Consider the following 21,695-nt stretch of genomic DNA (forward strand, 5'->3'; position numbering starts at 1 on the left):
TTTTCTTTCATCCAGAGTGGGACAGGAGACGATGGTGATAAGCTTGAGTCAGACGAATCAGTCAAGGAGACCAAGCTGACTAAAGGTGGGACACTAACACAAACAGTGATACACAACATATTGCTACTTTCGCTTCCTCTTCTTTACTTCATTCACTTATTAAATGAGATTCAAAGCCTGTGGGTGAATATTTGTATATGAGTTTGTGTGCACATATTTACTCTAGTGTGTATGTGGGTGTGAATATGCGTCATATGTTGGTGTTTATGCACAGCCGCTTGTGAGTCATGGTATTTATGCTAGCAATTTCATTTGGCGGTATCAGGCTGTAAATGGCCATGCAGAGATGAAAGAGTCTGCTTACTACAATGCTGGCAGGAGCCACAAACATGCACATATATGCAAATGAAGGCATGCATTCACACAGACTATTTGGAGAGCTAATAACTATTTGGAGTAGTGCACAAATAAACTATCTAGCCTTCCACAATAAGAATCAAGGTCCTTCATTAAGGTTATTTCTTTAGGGAATCAGGCACACTGTCTGCGCTTTCATCTCTACTAGAGCTGACACATTTGATTACAAAATAGAAATCAGTGTGACACACCATTGCTGCTTCATATCGGGCTGCTTTGTGGACTCTCTTTTTGTCTGTTTGTCCGACTCTTTCTCTGTCTACATTATATCCTTCGTCTTGTCAAGCCTCTTTGTTTGCCTGTCTTTTTGTGTATGTCTATTTCTTGTTTCAGAAAATGTCTTAAGTTCCTTTTTTTTCATCATTCTTCTTCCTATTTCTCCATCATTTTGTTATCACATTGTCCATCCCTCTTCAAACCCTTCTTCAGCCTTTCCTCTCCTTGTCCAGATCAACACTCCTTTTTGGTCTTTATGCATCACAATTTAACCTTCCGTTTTTCTGTGCCATTATAGCCTCGTTTGCTCCAATCTGTTTTGCCATCAAAGCAAAGGAAAATGACTTGCTGCCACTGGAGAAGAACCGAGTTCGACTGGACGATGACTCGGACGAGGACAAGGTCTAGTTCAGCTTTATCTATTCAATGTACATAGATCTAGTGATGATGTTGTATGGATATCAACTGCTCCTTGAAAACATATTTTGAAAATGAACAAATTATCATTATTATTTGCCTTGAAGTTGCTGGAGGAGGAGGGGCTGGAAGCTGTGATGGGTGGAGCTGAGATGGTTGACAAGGAGCCTCCTCCGGTCAGTGCACCAGAAGAAAAGAGACCCTCCCTCAGTTTGGAGGAGCTGGAGGCAAAACAAGGTAACATTATCACACAGATTGTTGGGAAACTTCAAAATATTGTAAAAACCACTGCATTGCTTAAGGCACTGTACATCTTTATATGCAGATATTTGGCAGCACTAAAATCATTTTAAGGAAATGGTCAACAAAACTATGTAAATGTAAATTAACTCAATTAGCTACACTTTGCTTTTGGCTTTGTAATAATTACTATACTCACTCAATTAATTACATCCAAGTTAAAACACGTCACATTTTAAATTAAGTAAACAAACAGTCTTGATTTGGTGATGTTAAGACTGTTATTTCCCTGTTGTCTGTCAGTTTGTGCGCTTGTGCAGTCTGTGTCAGCCTGCATGATTGACAGAAGGTTAATAAAACCCAGCACCTATTGATGGTTATGACAGAGCCTATTTCTCTCCGTCCATCCCAACTGCCCCTTCTTTTTCCCCTCAGCTCCATGGCTTTAATGTGGGTGGGCTAAAATTGAATTGTGTGTCTCAGCATCAGCAAATAAATACAGGTCCATACAAGACATCTCTGTCAGACCTACTGGCCTTTGTTACTTTCTGGGAGGGTTGGAATTGGAGGAAAAACAAAAAGGGAAGAGAGGAGATGAATAAATCCACTGAGTCTAAATTATACATTTTTTTCAACGGGGTGTACCCTGCAGTAAGAGACAAGCAGTGTAGTGCAGTGGCAGTAATAGTAGTAACGAGTCGTATTCTGTATCTCTCCAAAGACCTAATGGAGACGAATTCTCTCTATAGTTAAGTCATGGATGTAGAATATTACACACTGGGACTCTTCTGTCTTTCCTAAAGTAATGCAGACGTGACTTGGCACTAGAAAAAGAAGAACAGTTATAAACACATATTGGTCCATGTCAAAATGAAGAATCGTTCATAAGTGACCAAATGTTAGAGTCACTTCTCTAAATTATTCATGTAGTCTTATGTATCACTGGCTATTAATTTCAAAAGCATTAGGTCTTCTTACTGACAGCTGGATGCGTTTGTACTTGACGATGATTCATTGCATCTTGGAATAATTCTACACCCTCCAAAATCTGCTATTGCTGACTCTTAGCTTCAGAAAATTGGACAGCTTCCCCCTCGTCTGCATGCCTCTTTGGGCGATCACAAAGCAGCTGAAATATGAAACGATGTTTCAAGAAGACGTTTTCACTTCTCAGTCAATCAAAATCTGACAGCCAGCTGATGCCATTGTAATTGGGAGCATCAGTAATCCATTTGACCCGACTCCTTCAGCAGACACATAATCCTTCTCTATCAAATGTGTAAAAAGCAATAGTTGTAATATCATATATCAAAATAACCATCATATATCTCTTTGAGTTGATTAATACGAGTGACTCAGTAATTACGTGGGCAAGCACTCAGATGTCTACATCCAAGAGTAAATATTTCTGGCTTTACAAGCCAACAAAAGCAAATTACAAAACAATTTTGCAACATTTTGCCTTTGGATATATAACTTGCTTTTTGGTAAGCATTTAATGCTTTATCATGCAGTATATGTGTAAGTGCTTGTGCTGTATACAACTGAAACTATCTTAAACAATCAGTAGCTGCTTGGCCAGATGGTTAATTAAATCTACTGAACTGCATGTAAACCTGACAAGGTTTTGACTGTCTTTGAAGACAACATGACACAAAAGAACCACTTTCAGTTGCTATAAACTCTGTCTAACACCAAGAGATAAAAGTGTGCAGCACTGACAGAAGGCTGCAATTATTTATAGCAATTAAAAGTTATTTTAGATAAGAGCTTTGTCTACTAAATGTCTGTCTCTGTGCTTGTGCTTAAGATTTTGCTATTTCTTACAGTTACCTACCAGACTTTGCACTGATGCAATAGCATGAGGTTGCTTGTCAGAGACACATGATTGAGGCATCAGTCCTCCAGTCAGTTGTTAAGCCAAATACCCTAAGACATTGTAGGTCTTTAAAGATATTGATTTCAGCATTTCATGGGGTCTAGAAGGACATAGTAAAAGTGTAGCATTCTCCCTTAGATCAGAAAGACAGCTGCAAAATAGAGTCTGAAAAGATGGACAGACGGACAGTCAAAGGCAAATGCGCCACTTTTCAGCATCAAGGGGCCTGACAGGTCCCGTTTAGGTTCAGCGGAACAGTCTTAGAGTGTAATTGTCTCTCTCGGAGCTGACAGATGGCCAGAGAAAGAGTCAGGAAAAGCCTAATAAATAGCTGACTGAATTGGCTTTGCTGTGTGGCAAAGTGGCTGTCAGTCAGCAGGCCTAACTTGATCAGATAGCAGGAGAATCAGTGGCAGACAGCAGAACGCTAATCTGTATTGATGGGCTGGAAAACAGCCACACACACTATATGCAGTTTCCAGTGATAAGTACATGAATCATTTAGGCTGCAAACATTTCCCAGTGGATACACATGTTTAATGGTGGTAGAAGACTTTGTAGAGAATAAAGATAATACATTTTCAATAAATGTTGAGGTGATGTTAAAGTTACTGTAAATATATACTTTCTCTGAACATAAAATGTAGTCCATTCCTTGAAGGGCTTACAGAGACTTACAGACCTATGTTGTCGCCATATAAATCCATATTTTAGGCTGTAACTAGTCTGTTAGTTACATTTTCTCAGTTATTACCATACGATGATATAAAACAGAGAAAAGCTGCAAATTCTTAATTGTGAGAAACTCAAACAAGAGAATGCTTTTTGCAGTGTAAATCCCCATCATCATCTTTTTACCGCTTTTCATATTAAAGAAAAAAAATTATACTTTAAATTGCTTACTATACAAAAGTGGTGGACATAAAAGTGCATCACGATTGTCCTTGATGATGAGTCTGTAAATACAGTAGTATGTACGTGTCACTGTCTGGGGTACAGATGGATTCTGCTCCATTTGGCTGTTGTTCGCACTATACTCAAATATGATCTGCCTCGGCAGCCAGCCTATTTTTAACCCTGAAGAGATAACAGTGGCCCCAGTGGTTGCATAACTTAAACAACTTGTTTTCCACAAGCATTTGCTTTATACTTCACTGTCTTGTTTTGTCGTCTCTTTCTGTTGCTCTCTGTGCCCCATCTCATTCCTGCGCTCTCCTTACCTATCTATCCCCTACCCATCTCCGTCACTTCATATCCGTTTCTCATCTCTCAAAAACCGTGCATATTTTCCACCCCCACTGTCACGAATACGTCTGTCTCCTCTTCTCCACCCACACGTTCCTTCCTACTTTACTTTTTCTGTATAATCCCTGAATTGCTTGGAATTACGTATCACCACAGACTCAGTCAGGCCTTATCATTTAGAGCAAGAGCTGTGTCAATCTACAATAGTTGGAAACTCAGAAAAATGCCAGTCATCACCTTATTCAGATGTGACAAATTCTCTTATCATCCTTTCCTGCTTGTCTGTCTTTCACTTTTTGTCCTGTTTGTCTCTATGATATCATCATAGTCTCTATGTGTGTGTCTTATCCCTCACCTCACCCTCTGTTCTCCTCGCTTTTATTTCTTTTTTTTTTTTCCTTAGACCATTTACTTGTGCCCAGAAAAAAACTGGCTGCGAGAAAAGTACAACACAATTACTCTTTTCCTCCTCTTGTCTGTCTTTTCAATCATTTTCTCCTCCCTGACCACCATTTAGAAGAGGTATAGTATATCCAGCTGCACTAAAAGCAGAAAAAGGACAATGAACACTTTTCATTTTCATCCAACCATCTTTCTCCTGTTTTTACGCTCTCATCTCCTTGCCCTTAGCCAAGCAGAAACTAGAGGATCGTCTAGCAGCTGCAGCTAGGGAGAAGCTGGCCCAGGCATCTAAGGAGTCTAAGGAGAAACAGCTACAGGCAGAGAGGAAGAGGAAGGCAGCGCTCTTCCTACAGACCCTCCGCAGCCCCTTCGCTGGAGAGCCTGAGGCCAAGAGAGTGGAGCTCGACTCATCTGCACAGCTGGAGGTAGGTGACTGGTTGATAAAGGTCGGTCAGTGTTTTTCATAGCAAAGTTGTATCTAAATTATTAGTCCAACTACCATTCAAGAGTTTTACTGTTTGTGCTCTTGACTGCTACACTCTTCAAACAGAAGGTTAATAAACCCCAGCACGTAAAATCAAGGGTGAAATCTTTTTGGGCCCCTAATATTACGAATGTTTAGAAAAGGCAGACTCCTTCTCACTGCTGTGATACTCTACTAGTATCTAGATACTGTATCTACAAGATCTGCATTTCCAAGATGTTTGGCCAAGCTGCAAATTCTAGTGAAAATGTCACCGCATTAGGAGAAAATAGTTATTTACTGCCATTCAAATTAAGTTAACATCATCTAGAAGTGTCTGCAATTGATTGCGTGTTTGCATTTATTGAATCAGTTTTTTATTACTTCATTAAAATGCCACTTGATATTTAGCCAGCTTTTTTGATTTAATTTTTTTTTTGTTAAGGGTCTCAGGCCATTATTGTCCTCAATATAAAAATGTGTTTTTTGTTGTTTTTTTTGGTAATTTGTTGTTGAATAATGCCAGATAAAAAATGACACCCATCAATGCAGTAGCTCAATAAGCACAACTTTCGCCAGTTCAATTGAAACATAGAGCCTCTCACATCAAATTGTTTTAAGTCCACACTCTTAGCAGAACTGTCCGCCCTGAGGCGTAGTAGTAGTTGTCGATTATTACTGGCTTCGCTTTCTCTTCTTAGCCTCTTATTTTTTTGGCTTTTGTGGTTGTGGTCAAATATTTGGTGAAAGAGATTCATTAAATGGAAAATCTGATTTTCTACAGTTGCTTCAGTAACCACATACTAAAGCAGCATCAGTCTTTACGCCCCTGTTCAGACCTGGCATTAACATGCGTCTTCAGTGATCCAATCACAAGTAGTCAGCTCTAAGTTCGTCTGTTTACACCTGGCTTTAAAATGCGCATCCACATGAATCTCCAGTGACAACTTGTGATCTCACTTCCCCACTTCATATGCAAATAAACATGTATGTGGTGTTGTTTTTAAGACAATCCAATGGACCGGGTCCATTGTCAATGTGCTTTTGTGTCTGTGTGTGTATGTGTGAGGGTGAGTGGGGGAGAGGGCGGTAAGGAAAGGTTGAGTGAATCAATGTGTTGTGCACAGCTCTACAGTCAAATAAGGTTTCAGTCATTAGAAACAGTAAAATATTTTTGGTTTATTATGAAACTGTGATGGGACTCATTAGACCGTGGCAGAGGACGTCAGTAGAGTAGGCGGTCCTTCAGTGTGGCCAGGACACATTTGTTTTCACACTGCTAAAAGAATGTGGCCACATGTGTCCCAAACCACTTCAGAATGTGGTCTGAGTGATCGGATCTAAAATGAGTCCTGAATGCGTTCACACCGGAACATAGAGCTGTCCACTTGTGATCGGATCACTCAGGACAGATGTTAATACCAGGTCTGAACAGGGCCTATGTCAGAGTAGGGGGCGGCTGTGGCTCAGGAGGTAGATCAGCCCTGATGGCTGTTCCATCAGTGTATGAGTGTGTGAATGTCATGTATGAATATGTGAGTGAATGTGGCAAGTATTCTAAAGGGCTTTGAATGGTCGATAAGCCTAGAAAAGTGCTATATAAGTGCGTTTAGGATTTTAAACGTGTCGACTCCAGATGGAATTCTGTGTTTTCTTGATTGTTTTTTTATCCTGTGATGGTTTTTTATGGACTGTGTGCAAATGAAATTGTAGACACCTACAGATGTGTTATTACCTGTCAGTTTTTGTGGGGGTGTGTGTATATGTGTGTGGCTATATTGATAGCGCTTTCATTTTATGTAACCATACAACAATATGTTAAGAGATTAATGTCTGGTTGCTGGGGGAATATCTTGAGATATATCAGTACCACAGAAGTGAATACTGGTAAACATCATTCACTTAAAAACCGTGTGTATGTAAACAGCTGATAAAAGCATATCACATATTTTTATTGAGCTGTTGCTGTTGAGCAGAGTATGTGCTTAACACAGTGGGAAGCTCAGTTTAGACTGCTTTTCGTGTATAGGCAGCCTTATACCCCTGGGGTATGCCACTCAGTCATTGCTTGAGAAACAGGTGTGATTTTGTGCTGAAGCTGATCTCTATGCTGCTGTTGGCACTGCTAATGAAGCCTGACATATTTTCCTTTACTCATAATGTAGTGTTGTAAACAAAAAAGACTGACCCAGAGGTAGAGGGTTGACTCACACTCCACACTTACAAATCGTATTTTGTTGTTGTAGGTATGAGGTATGTATGTGATTTTGATTTCATAGAAATCAGTGTCTTAATGTTAATCTGTGAATGAAGTATGAGCTACTTTATTTATCTATAGAACATACATGTAGACTGGGCACTTGGGCAAGCTGGTAAGGGTGTAGGAAACACAGCAGTGGCAGGTTTTAAACAGTGATTTTCTTTTCTCTTTATTACAGTATATTTTTCTCTGATTTTAAAATGTTTATTGCATTTTAGTGATTATAATAAGACAATACTCTGCACCAAGACTGCTTTGGAAAATGTAATTATACCGTTAAATGCTCAGAGCACATATTGTGGAGGTGGAAAACTAACCACCAAACCGCGCAGTGTGGCTCCTAATAAAGAAAGTTAAAAATTAAATCATAGAGAAATGCCTTTCTTCTGTCCACCAACTCCCCCGTTCTCTCTTTTTGGCGTCCCAGAGATGATGCAGGGTATGTCCCTTTTAAAATTCTCCTTTGTAAAGTTTCACAGGGTTGCTGCACTAATACTCATTTTAAAAGCCTTTCGTCTGTCATACAAAACATTGACAAGAAAGGCAAGAGTACTTTATAGTGTAAATAAGACTTGGTTGTGGTCATTTGATGTGTAGATTGCCTTTCCATTTGATGGATGTTGCATGTCAGGTCCTCATGTGAGCCCAACTGATGTGGGATGAACTGGCCTATTGCCTGTTAGGCCAGGTGGCAGTGGGCAGGCTCCTGTCACTACTGCACCAGCTCTGTCACTCTTCTCCAGATGTTCAGTGACTTCTGCAGTGGCCATGGGAGCGTACATGTCCAGAACGAACTACCAACATTCAGGTCGTTGGCGTGCTGATGGATATGTACTGATTAGTACATGTTGTAATTGAATGTATTCAACTCTTTGAGTAAAAAAGTATTTTGATCGAATCAACATTGGTAATAGGTAGACAATGGACAGTCCATGTTAAAAAAAAAAACAAAAAAAAAAAACGACCCACCACCAGGGCAGTTGGGAGTGCAGTATGTGTAGAGTCAAACAGACAATTGACAGCAACATGATGCTCTCTGATCTACTATAAAACATACATGTGACTTTTGATGCCAGAATATTGTGTAAAACTATTAGAGTGAGTAGGTTTTTGAGTTTGCTTTTGAAGTTTCCAGACACAGGTTAGAGATACAGGGAGCTCAATGGGAAATGTCTGGTGATTTTGTTTTAAATGTTTTTAATTCCTTGATTTTAGGGATTGTAAGGTAATGAGCATTCTGCTATCAGAGGACACGAGGGGGTACAGAATCAATGCTAAAGTCAGATAAATAGGACAGTGCAAGCCTGTGTAATGATTTGTTCATTAGACGGAACACTTTGGAGAACAAATGTTACCTGAATGTGGAGCAAGTGAAGGGAGCTCAGAGAGGCTTTAAGGTGATTAAAACTTAAAGTTGTGGTGAATATTCTGGCAGTGGCATTTTAGAAGTTGATGCTGTGTTTTCGAAGGTTAGCAAACAGTGGTGCAATTCTACACTGTAGATGTGTTTGAGTACAGCTCCAAGTGCTGATGCCATGTCTTTGTAGAGTTGGCAAAATGAGCTTACTTGGATCTGTTGGTGTAAGCTGTCCATGTTTCCCATTGAACTCGTCATGTAGTTTATGCAACAGCACTGTAGTAGCTAGTGTAAGCTGTCACGAGTAAACAAAACCCACTGAATAAGCTGTACAGGCCGAGGCCCCTTTTAGTGCTGTATTTCTGTAACTTAGCTGTTTGTATTCTAGCTCATCATGATATTGTGAAGGTGGCACAAGACCTGTTGTGTGGTGTCTTGTCTTTGCAACAGACCAACAGGTTGTCAGTTTGGCACAATCTGAAACCCCTTTTAGACAAGGACTTGGCTGGATTTATGATGTTTTTTTTGTCAGTCAGATATTGTTGACTTTAATATAGATATTTCTCACAAGTTTATTCAGACATGACAGGGCAGTTACGGTAAGAGCTACAAGTCTCAGCCACTGCTGAGAAGAGCAATTAACTGGAGAGTAATATGGAGTGTGAAAGAGTGTTCTCGGTTCTTTCACAGGATGCCATCGCTGATGGATTTGAAAACTTAGTTTGCAGTTGCAGCCATAATTAATTACCATTGTGAGCATGAGGGAGGCTCACCTGAATCCTTATAAATGTATCAATCAATTTCTTCATTCATAAGAGGTGTCTGCAGCATTGCCTGTTGTATAATGCCTAACGCAAAAACATGGGTTGAGAAGTCAACATATTCCTATTTGCTCACAGTCTGTGAGTGTTTTCCTGATGCTTCCTTAATGGCCTTCGAGCAAAACAGAAAATATTGAGTACTATAGAGTAAAATAGATAAAAATATAAAAAAATATATATTTTGTATTTCAGATTTATTTGGCTTATCTAACAGCAATAATGTAAAATTGGTTCATTCATAGTGTCTCATAGTTTCTCATTAGATTGATTTTATTTTCTATAAGCATGGGAGATGGTAAACTTGTGTTGCTGCAGCCTTTATGTTAATCTGATGGCATTTGCTTCACTTCAGTGTTAGTGAAATGTTGCCAGGTTCGACCTAGAAGGATTTGTGTTGTGAATTACATAAAAGTGACACAGGCACATGAGACCAACTTGTAAAATGACATCTCATTTATATGAGGAGATTCATGTCTGAAAAGAGTTTTAGGAAACCACCCAGCAATAAACAAATGTCTGTATTTTCAGATTTAAGATTGCCCTGGATTTTTCTGCCTCTGCTCCCCTCCTCCCCTCTCGGTATCTTGCCAGGTGTGAGAAGTGCACACATTTTCCCGGGCCTGGTGTTGGGATAAGCTTCCCATATGTCAGTCCTAATTTTAAACCAAACCTTGCTTCCTATCATTTCATTATCTCTGCCTTAGCCCAGACACCAGATAGTGTGAAAACAGAAAGCTGTAATAAATATTCTTCCTTTCTCTATTTCCTGGCTTGTTTTGTGGATACTTATTGTTTTCTATCGTGAGCACTTTTTCTTCTTTCCTGCCTCTACTTCTTCACCTCATTCCCCTCCTTCTTTCATCTTCTTTCATCATCATCCTTTCCCTCTGTATTTTCTTCTGTTCTTCCCCCTCTCTCTTTTATGCTCCGCCCATTTCGTGCAAGTTTTAGCAGATAGGTGGGAGTGGGAGTTATTGAATTGTGAAGATTGAAGTTAGGAAGAGAGAACAGCTCACTTGTTATTAAGCTGAACTGGGACAGTGTTTGAGGTAGAATATGACATACACACAATCACACTATTCTTCCCATGGCTATCATGCTTATAACTCATCACTTGGGCAGTCATGACATTTAAATTATGCCATTTGATTTCTGACTTTAAGACACCTTTATAGTACCACGAATGCATACATGTGTAACATGGGTGACCCCAGGAGCAATCTAAGGTCTAACCCTGCAAGATGAAAACTGACCTTGGAAGATTTAGCATCATGTTCAATCCAATGATGGACGGGAGCCATCTTTTCAGTGTGAATCCAGCAATAGACCAATATAATATGAGCAGACAGACCCACACTGGGGTAATTAGAGCCACTTTGCAGCTGACAGTTGTAACTCACTGTGTAGCCAGAGGGCCACACTGTGTTGTGTAACCCACACCATCTTTTAATCAGCTGAGTAAGGGAATATAAGTAATAATTTCCCAAGAGAGCAAGGGACCTTGACTTTCCCTGTGCCATCCACTTACAATCCTATGCCCCTTATTAGTACATGCATGATTATATGTATTACCTTCTTTTAAATAAATCCTGATGTACATTTTTTCACCACCATCTGTTATTATAGCAACAACTTTACTTCTCTGTATTATTCTGGTAAATGTATCTAACCAAAGTATGGAAATATTGTGACGATAAATATTTATATTTGGCAAATACAGCACCCGAATAAATGGATCGTCAGTTACTGGCATTTTTTTTCATTTTTTCGAATCCACTGTTTTTTGTTGGGTTTTTTTTTATAATCCTTCTATTATCATGTGAGTTGCATTATTCTGTAACATCGAAAAGAAGGGCCACTGGGGTTTTGCATTTAAATAAATCTCTAATCCCTATATACAGTCAACCTTGTGCATCACCTGCTTGTGGGCTGGCACCCATATTGATTTTACACAGATGTACAGAGATATTAAGCCTTTGGGAATTTGTGCGATGTCCCTAATGTCAAAGAGCATGACTGACTATTTCATTCAATCAGTACATTATTTCTTTTCTTTTTCTTTAAACTAATTGAAAACCAAAGGTCCAGCATCCAAGTGCATCTGTTAAAACGGTGCCTTCACTGATGTTTCTGCTCTTTGTTCTCTTCAATCTGTCATTGCCTTTAGATGCAGGAAGCCCTCTCTATACTGTCTGACCTCGCGCCTTCTCAAGCGTCCTCTGCGCCACCTACGTATCCTCAGGACCAAAGGCCACCCATGGAGAACCAAGGAGCCTATCGCAGCAGGGAGACCCCGTCCTGCTCGTCCTCCTCATCCTCCCATATTACCTCCAGAGGAGCAGACAGAGACAGAGACCAAAATAGAGACCGAGACAGAGACCGAGACAGAGACCGAGACAGAGACCGAGACAGAGACAGAGAGAGAGACAGAGACAGAGACAGAGACAGAGACAGAGACAGAGACAGAGACAGAGATAGAGATAGAGACAGAGACAGAGACAGAGATAGAGATAGAGACAGAAACAGAGACAGGAACAAAGGGAAGGACAGAGAGAAAAAGAAGAAAAAACACAAGAGGAGGTCAAGGTCAAGGTCAAAGAGCAGACACGCCCTTCCCAGTGCCTACAGGAGATCCCGCAGGTCCCGGTAAGACATCGTGGACACAGCCATGTTCTCATTTACAGCTGTCAGTGGCACAGCTGAGAATCTCTGTCCTACATTTTTGATTTACATATTTTCTTGTCCTGTATGACAAAATTCACAATAGCATAGTTATCACGAAAAATTAATGTTGGATATTAATGCAATGTTAACTTTTCCGATTTAGCAAAAGAAATGAGCTGCGGCTGTCAAGTTTAGATCTTTATTGGGCTCTGCTGCTGCTCGCTGCAGACACAGCACCCTGTGAGGAGGACTGTTCATGTTCTGTATTGTGTTATTTTGTTAGTGTGTTTTTATTTATTTGTAAACTTTTTTTTTACCTTAATACAGCAGAAAAATCCTTTGTGGGAAAGTAAATATATGAACTGAAGAGAAGGATGTTGCAGCATTTTACAATACATCCTTATTATTAATGGTGCCATGTTTTGCTAAAGTTTGACAGGTGTGCGTCAAAAACCAAAATGATCTTTTCAGGGGAAAAAAATCATAATTTTGACTGTAGTTTTGGATTATCTCCACAAACAATAAACAATATTATCTCCTACCTGGATAAGCCTGTCAGTAATTGGTGTAGCTGCTGTTAATGGTATGAGACATGAGACAATGATTAGTCACCTTCTGTTTTATATCCCACTTCATCTGAGCCTTTAGTGCATGCACATTGCATCTCTATGAACAAAAAAAATGTTCATAGCAAATAAATGTATCCCTCTGTCCCGTCTCTTTTTTCTCTATTTGCAGCTGTGCTTTCTTTCATTTTTCCTGCCAAATAGGAAAAAAAAAGGATAAAAGTGAGGTGTGTGCATGCAAGAAACATAGGAGATAAAGAGAAAGAAAAGGGAAAAAGGGAGGAATTAAATAAAATGTACGAGAAAGAACATTTGAAGAAGGAATTAAAACAGAGGTTAAGGGTTGAGTGGAAGTGATCAAAGGAAGAGATTGGGCTGCTTTGTTTATGTCGTTTATCTGTCAGGTTAAAGTGAACAATATTGACCAGAAAAGTTTGTTTGCCCTGGCACACACTGACATTAACTTGGCTGGCCTTTCCTTTCTGGCTTTGTTTTTAGAAAAGTGGTATAATTTCCTTCTCTAACCCTGGTTATTTGATGTTTGTAAATGACATCCATGCTCTGCATATGAACCAGTGGGAGAAAATGAATTAAGTTGTGCCCTTTATGGAAAGAAATCTGAGAAGTGCATTCATCACATATATTATGCTTTAATATTTAATACTGTTTTCTTTTCAGGCTTGTTTAGAAAAACAGTATTTGCATATTGAGTGTCCATGTGAAATAATGTTTATGAAAGTAATTGACAGAATTATGTTTCATGTTTTTGTCCTTTGGCCTAGTTGCACTGGGCTTAGACTCTCTTTAACTGCCTTAGTATAAATTGTGTGACATTCAGATTTTCACATAGTTAAATGGAACATTATTCAAACCTTTTTCCAAGCCCTCATTGGCCCTTCCTTGTTACAAGCTACTTGGAAATGCTCTTAATTACTCTTTCAATTGCACATCAGCTCATCTTCCAAGCTCACTCTTTCGTATTATAATGGCTTCTTCCCATCTCACACTTTCTTTGTCCTCCTTGTCTGGCCAGATCCCGTTCGCACTCCCCGGGGAGAAGAGACAGGAGGGGCAACTCATCAGAGAAGAGACGTGAAGAAAGAGAGCGGGAGCGCTATCATCCCAGCGGCAGCTCCAGCCTGCCCAGGGGGCATTCAAGATCCAGGTAAAGCTAACAGCAGGTGTCATCAGATCAGTCCATGGTGAGAGGTGCCATGTGTCTTCATACAACTGTGTTTATTTTAACACTGAAAATATTGATTATTAAACTGGTCAAAGCAGAGAGGAGCACTCACACTGCCACAGTTTAGTGCTGAGTCTTAAATGTTTGATATCTTTCATTAATTTATAATCAAAGTAATGAGAAGTCTTCAAATTCGGTAAACTAGTAATACTTTGTGTGTATCTACTATATATTGAGCAATGTTAAAATCCCCAAATGACAACTGAGGGAGGCTGCAATGGTCAGCTTCCACTTGCATGAATTTAAATCAAGGCTTTGCTGAATGCACAAGCCCTACCATCAGAAACTATTCCAACCCCTTGCTATTTTCTGTATTTTGTGGTGTTACTGTCAGAATCTGAAATATTTTAACTGCTGCTATTCCTTTCTTACTTTTGTCTCCCAGGTCCCCTCCTGAAAAAAGAAGGGGCTCCTTGTTATCCTCAGGACAGATCCAAACTGTGGGTTCCTCTCTCTCCCCATATTCCTCACCCGGCAGAGTTTTATCCCCATCAGCTAGCCCTGCCTCCAGCCTGGCCCACTCCAGGTAACCATCTACAAGCCTGTCAATCAACCAGCCAATCATTCAGATTCCTGCCTTAGGCGTAACTGAAAGTCTCTTCCCTTAAGAAACAAAAGGTTGTTTGGGAGAACTTGGGTGTTAAAGCTAACAAATGAAAGATTTAGACAATTTACACTTCTTGCTTTTAAATCTGTCTTATTTAGGCCAATAGATTGCTGTCTCCAGGCCTGTGAAGTTTCTGTCTCTCATGAACTAAAAATCACGAATATACAACTGAATCTAACAGTTCAGTATTTCAGCAGATGGCTGTCAAAACTGTGCTGAGTCACACAAAGGCCAAACTGGAGATGATGTCCAATTAATATCCTCTCTTTGAAGGCTTTTGAGAATCACTAACACTTCATCAAAACATGTTTCTGCTGTCATTTTGTCATCTTGTGGAAAGAATCGCTAAACCCCTCCCCCGAATAGCAAATGTCCAATCATAGCTTAGCAACCAGTAACTAGGCACCACAGGCCTGTCAAGCTATGGTTTGCTGTTCTTCAAGTGTTCATGAGGCTTGCAGCTGTTACAAAAAGAGTCCAGTTCATAATCCCACATTCAATATGTAGTATTTCCCCACAGGTGTGGGCCAGTCCTTGATGCTACTATATTAGAGTGTTTGGTAACAAAGCAGCTCTGTTGCTGTCCTGCTTTGTGTGTGATTTGTAGAAGTTAACACTCCAGTAACCCCAGCCGAACTTGTTAGCATTCACCAAACACATTAAGCTTTGAAGTGAAACAGACTGTCTGGGAATTTGAACAATGAGGTGTAAATCTGACCTCGGTCTAGCCTTACCAAGTATGAGCTAAGCAGCTAAGCAGTCTTAGCTATATAGCCATCATATGTAGAGACCCTTTTAAAGGATTCTCCTTTTAAAACGAGTAGCTGGAAAATCAAATCCAGCCAGAGAGTCAGTGGTGTTGAAATTATTATCCATATGTAATGTGCCATCATTAAAACCACTGTATCATCCGAAATCTGTGCAGCAAACAACTGTAAAACCAACTTTGAGAATATGAAAGTGGGTAAAATAAAGCTTGGGTCTTGTTAAAATATTAAATCCAATATGGATGGACAATACTTAATGTATTAAATCTAAAGAGCCAGTAATATGATGGCATAGAGCCAACATCATTTAGCTTAAGGCACAACGGCATTCGTGGCAACAGACATAATCTCTTCTAATGTATGGGGCTTGTTGGTTTGCTGTTTAAAATATGTCCAACACAGAAACTACTAAAGCTATATGCTTAACCTTTTGGATGTAAAGCTACGTGGACAACAAAATAAACTCACTGTCCTCAGACAAAACGTACATCCATTGTAGTAAAGCAAGCACCAGACCATTATGAATTGAAACTGAATTTTGGCTTTGTATGTAGCAACAAAGAAATCATTGTCCTGTGTGCAAACATGACAAGTGAAATGGTACCTAGTTTACTGAAGCAGATCAGGTGAAATTAATTATTTTTGAGTAAAAAACACTTTTATCTTGAGCTCATTTTTCTCCCTAATCTAATATCATATTTTCAAGAAAGGAGCTTTTATTATGCCTCCACAGTGGTAACAGCTGTAGCCAGAGGTATTATGTTTTCAGTATATTCATCATCTTTCTCATGAACATGATATTGGACCCACAAATGAACTGATTAGGTTTTTGTGGTGAAAGGTCAAGTTGTGGATTTTCCTCCGTCTTCTTTAGTCCTTCGACAGATGGTATTACACACTCCCTTCTAGGTTTTTTAGAAACCAAATCGAAGACACAGGAGGACAGGACATTTAATACTGAATCAGCCAATCTTATTCTCCTCATAAGAGAGTACAAAGTACAAATCGGACATGCAAAAGATCTGCAGTGCAAGATTTCAATGTGTCCTTTCAACTCTCTCATTCCAGGCTCCTCCTGAGGTATGCAGGTTACTCAGGACTGTCTGATTGTTCTAATCCTAAAATATTGCTGAGTCACCACTATAGTGGTAGCCAGGGAAACACCTGCATGCTGGTACAAAAGTGTACTGTAGTGTAGTGTCTCCAGGATCCCTAGGTAACCTTGAAAGATAGCAGATTTGCTTCTCCTGCAGGTCAAGATGATCTTTCTTTTCTCCACCACTCTGTGCACACTTATGATTAAAATTAAAATGTCTATCTAACTATAAGTAAAATGCTTCACTGAATACATATCGGACCAAATGTTGATTACATGAAGATCACACTTTCCTTCAACAGACAAGGTCAGTCTCACGTCCATCCCATTCTTGTGAATGTCATATATCAGGAACAGAATTTCATTACCTCTGACATAAACATCCATTTGGGCTCAAGGATGAGCTGATTAGAATTTGCTGTTCAAAGGTCAAAGATCACTGTGACCTCATTGAATATGTTTTTGGCCATAACTCAAGAATTTATACGCTTATTCAGACAAAATTTCATACAAATGTCTAATTGGGTAAAATGATGAAGCGATGACATTTTAAACCTAATAGTTCAAAGGTCAACTTCAATTTTACATTATAGTGACCTTTTATGGCCATTTTTCAGAGCTGTAACTCAGGAGCAGAGGAGGAGATTATGACCATATCTCCTGCAACTTGACTGGTTGGTGGAGACATACAACCGCATGGTGGTAAATGTAGTTTTCAACAAAGAAGGGTTTCTTTTGCTTTTTGTTGCTTCTGTGAAGTAACTGGTCTGTCTTTTCAGAGAGGTGCAGTTATTAGAGCAGCCACATAAGCAGAATTATTCCTGGCGGATATCAGCTTGTTTGTCAGTTCATTTTGTTATCAAAAGTTCTGCAGCACCGATAAACTGTGTGTGAATGGATGGAGCTGGTTTTTGTCAGTTTGGGTTTTGCTGTTTACTTTCCACAAGGGATGTAGCTAGAGCAGCATACCATAATAATCCCAAGGTATATATATGTAAAGAGGTGTTATACCCAAGACTGGCTGACATATACATAGACACACACATTTCCCCAGTGGACTGAAGCTTAAAAAGTTTTTCTAGCATCTGCAGCAGTCCTTTCTGCAGTTTCTTGTCACCTGTTGTGTTCCATCAACTTGATGCACATGACTTTTTCTATTTTAAAAATCCCTTTATAAATTATGAAAAGTAAGATGGCATAGAGATTGAAACCTTAGGACAGTGTCATGAGTTTGAATTTCAGGCCTACAATTTTGGCACTTTGATGTTTGTCTGCATGATTATGTCAACATTATCAAATGCTTGGTTGCATTTGATAATGTTGACGTGGCAGTTTTTGTTTGATTTGGATATTTCAGTTTTTACAGGTCACATTTCTCTCTTACATCTCTGACTTTTCCCTCTCATCTCCTTGGCTTTCTACTGCTCTCATTGCCTGTCCAACTTTGAACATTTCAGGAGATATCATGAATATTGTATATCCTCTCCTGTTAACATGATTGGTTTTCTGCCTCCCCCTTCTTTCTTTGTTTCCCCCTCTCTCTCTCCCTCTCTTCTCTTCACAGGGGTGGTTCTCAGGAGAAAGACAAGGCAGTGTCCTCATCCATAGTTTCCTCCGTTCAGTCCAAAATAACTCAGGTATTGTTCTTTGCTTTTATCCCAGAAATGTCCTCTGCTGAACTTTCCAGCCCACCCAGGACAGGCACTGAGTGTTGTTGTATTTCCACCATGGCAAGGACAGACAGTGCTCTTCACACACAAAAGCGTAGCCAAGTTAAATATAGTTTGCTTAAGTAACATTTCTTAGGAAATGTCACTTGAATTCATTTTTTATTCCTATTCCTACAATACATCCATGTGCAATATTGTATTACACATCGATCTTATCTTCATATGTAGTATAAGTGTGATTTTCTTATCCCAGTAAACTGATGTAGCTGTACATATTTCTCATCTGCATTAGGTCATTTATTACCTGAAGTCATTTTCTACCACACAGGTGGAAGCCACTGAAGGGTGTGTGTGCACTTATGTGTGTATAAATTTACATCCTGTATTCAGTATCAGTATAATCTAATACATTCCACCTAAAGAAAAACAGCCTCTGTGAGTTTGAGATTCACAGTTCATTACTGAACTGGAAATTGTTGACAAAACAATCTCAATTCAGGTTCCACTTACTCATTTTGGAGCTATTGACCGTATCACATGGTCCTTTGCTGTTTGCCATGGAACAGTAGATATTCAAACTTGATTTTGTGCACCTCTAGGACTTGTCATCAATGTTAACTTAAAAGTTGAACTTGATGTTTCACTCTCAACCTCAGAATCAGTAGCTAGCAAAACAATCAGGGATTGTGTTATTTGGTCAAAAGCCCCAGAACAAGCGAAGTGGACATTGAGTTAGTGTTGTTTTGTCAAAGGTCTTTTTGATGGTGCTGTGTTTAATAGCGGGTTCTGGTATTTTGTCGTCCTCTACAGAGGGACATGTGATATCAGTGCCATAATAGCCAAATGGCGCTATTTTGACACACAAAAGTTTTCATGCTAACAACCGTAGTAACTCATCCTGACTGGAATGGCACTTACACCCCCTGCACTCTCTCTGGGAGCATAGCCAAGAATTCTGGAGGAGAAAAGCTAAATATTGTTTAATGCCAGTTGGGCAGCAGGTGAAAATGGAGGCCATGGCATACCTGCCCTTAACTACACAAACTATCTCTTGCGATTTCACCTCTCTTCTGAGGAAGGATACAGAGCATATGTGCAGCCCTGTTTGTTGTCCAGTACTTGTAAATTCAGATAAGAAGGGGAGTTACTGTTTTTACTGAGGTTTGTTTTAATCAGATGTTTGCCAAAAAATATTTTCACGGTAGCCAAACCTCATGTGAGGCATAAGGTTATCAAAAGTTTCAGTATTTTCTAGTGTAGATTTAGCCATCACCAAACGGCAGACAGACAAAGTTGGTGACTAGCTGGTGAAGATAGTTGAGCATTTAGCAGCAAAACATTTCCCTCAGGAGTTGGTAGAAACCAAAATTAGAGCTAAAAGAGACAGAATATTGTTAGGTGGCTAAATAAGCAACTGATTGCTGACATGATAGTGGACAAAAAAACAGTTATTGCAGGTTTAACACAGTATGTGGTAATATATCACCAGGGGCTTAAAGATAGCATAGAAACTTCCATCCGGATAATTATACAAGCAGTCATACACTAGGCTTTGTATGCAGCCACTTTCTGACAGTTGTCTATACCAACTAAAGTATGTAGTATATTGTCTTTATGTTGTAGCTTTACTGCGATTGGCTCATATCATGAGAAACAGACCCAGAACAAAAGCATTTAGGTCTGTCCACTTACTTTTGGCCATTTAGTGTATTGTAATGGAATGACTGGGTGGTATGTGACAATTTAGATGCAGCTAAGCGGTGGGCTGTGTTGGTGGTTTGGTTTACTATCGAACACTGTGTTCCCCATTGGGCTGTTAAGAGCTCACAATAAAAGGAATACTGTGTCTGAATAAATGGTACACACTCATTAGTCTCAGTGTAACCTCACACACACCTCGCCAATAAATGATGACCTCGGTACACATTCTTCCTGCTCCACCCTGAATACAATCGCACTGTGCAATTTATCGCTGCCACAATCACATTCATGCACACGCACCAGTTCTGGAAGAAAACTAAGTGGTCAAAAGCTATAAACTGAATGGATTGAAGGAAGGAAAAATGGTACAAAGATCACTAGAGTCATACTTGTGTGTTTTGTGTCACCGCACTCACACCTGTAGTTAAATGGGCAGGCTCCAAAAGCTATCAATACTAAAGTGAACTCCAGGCTAATCTTCAGTTCAGTCACTCATTAGCAGGGCAAAAAAAAATCACACATTGTTCATTTCACAGTTTTTTATTATTCCTTTGTCTAATTTCCCTCTTTCCTCCAGCAATATTATGATATACTGTTCATTTACCTAATTTTGACTGCTGTGGAACGTGGAGAAAACATCCCTGACAAATTTCAAAATCAGTTACCTTCATTTATCAAAAGCCCTGAATCAGTTCTGAGATGAAAGACACTTACACGTCTGTCTGGTGTCTCAAATTGTATATGCTTCTTTGCATTTTCAGTGTAGCTCATCATTAATCATTGATCAATAATTCTGAAATATCAGTCATTTCATTTCAAGTGATGCAATATTTTGATGTATTGATTTTCACACAGCCAGTGTGCAACTACATGTATTAAACCAGGAACGTAGGGCTTACTATGTAGGCATACACAGTAAATGTGAACTGTAACTTCACTGATCTAGTAAGTAAATGATTTATAAAGCATGTAGTGTAGGAGAAATTATACCTACAAGCGCACAAGTGTTACACTGACTGTAGAGAGGCTGCAGTCTAAGCCAGAATTCAAGAAGCATTGGAAGTCAAGCTAACGCAGGGCAATAGAGTGTGAATGGAGAGGCAACACTAGCTGCTCTGTGAACAGTGACACAACTTATGCTGTGATGCACCAAATTGGGATTGTATTCTCTCTTTTGGCCATGGGTGATTGTGTGTGTGTCTGTGAGGGGGAGGGGCTCTCAGAATGAGTTTCCAGTGTTTACTGACGAGCTGCACCCCATATACACAAGCCCACATCTCTTGATGCATCTCTTTCATCAACACACACATCATATTTCTTTCTCTTCCTCTTTTTCTCACAAACAAACAAACAAACGCAAGGTCTTCCCCTGCCTTCATCTCAACATGCCAACATAAGCTGGCTCATGAAAACATGCTGTTCGCTGCTGTTGCAACATGCACGGATTCACAAACACTAACTACTTATACCCCGTCTGTGATGTTTGACAAACACGTCTTGAATAATTCAGCACATTCTCATCTTCCTAATGGTCTCTTCTTTCCTGATGGCGCCTGGTTGCTATTTGCCTGATCCCGCCTCTCATTTTCCTAATGTTTGTCTTTGTGCCTGTGTCTTCAGTCCACCCTTCCTCCTCTGCTATATGTTTGATGTGGTTTACTGTG

The 21,695-nt window shown here is 39.6% G+C and overlaps 1 protein-coding gene across 3 annotated transcripts in view; it reads left to right on the top strand.

Moving 5' to 3' along the window:
• sfswap (splicing factor SWAP) overlaps positions 1-21,695 on the top strand; it is a 47,019-nt gene that overhangs the window by 20,774 nt on the left and 4,550 nt on the right. For all 3 annotated transcript variants that reach the window (XM_071465756.1, XM_071465757.1, XM_071465758.1), the window contains 8 exons: positions 16-85; positions 932-1,035; positions 1,158-1,287; positions 5,045-5,241; positions 11,885-12,363; positions 13,981-14,112; positions 14,576-14,716; positions 18,225-18,297. In XM_071465756.1, coding sequence (XP_071321857.1) covers positions 16-85; positions 932-1,035; positions 1,158-1,287; positions 5,045-5,241; positions 11,885-12,363; positions 13,981-14,112; positions 14,576-14,716; positions 18,225-18,297 — 1,326 coding nt within the window. The remainder of the gene's footprint in view (positions 1-15; positions 86-931; positions 1,036-1,157; positions 1,288-5,044; positions 5,242-11,884; positions 12,364-13,980; positions 14,113-14,575; positions 14,717-18,224; positions 18,298-21,695) is intronic.

The sequence above is a fragment of the Trachinotus anak genome, unplaced genomic scaffold (genome assembly GCF_046630095.1).
Source record: "Trachinotus anak isolate AG129_WGS33_773 ecotype Australia unplaced genomic scaffold, CSIRO_AGI_Tana_v1 ptg000028l, whole genome shotgun sequence".
NCBI classification, from domain to species: domain Eukaryota; kingdom Metazoa; phylum Chordata; class Actinopteri; order Carangiformes; family Carangidae; genus Trachinotus; species Trachinotus anak.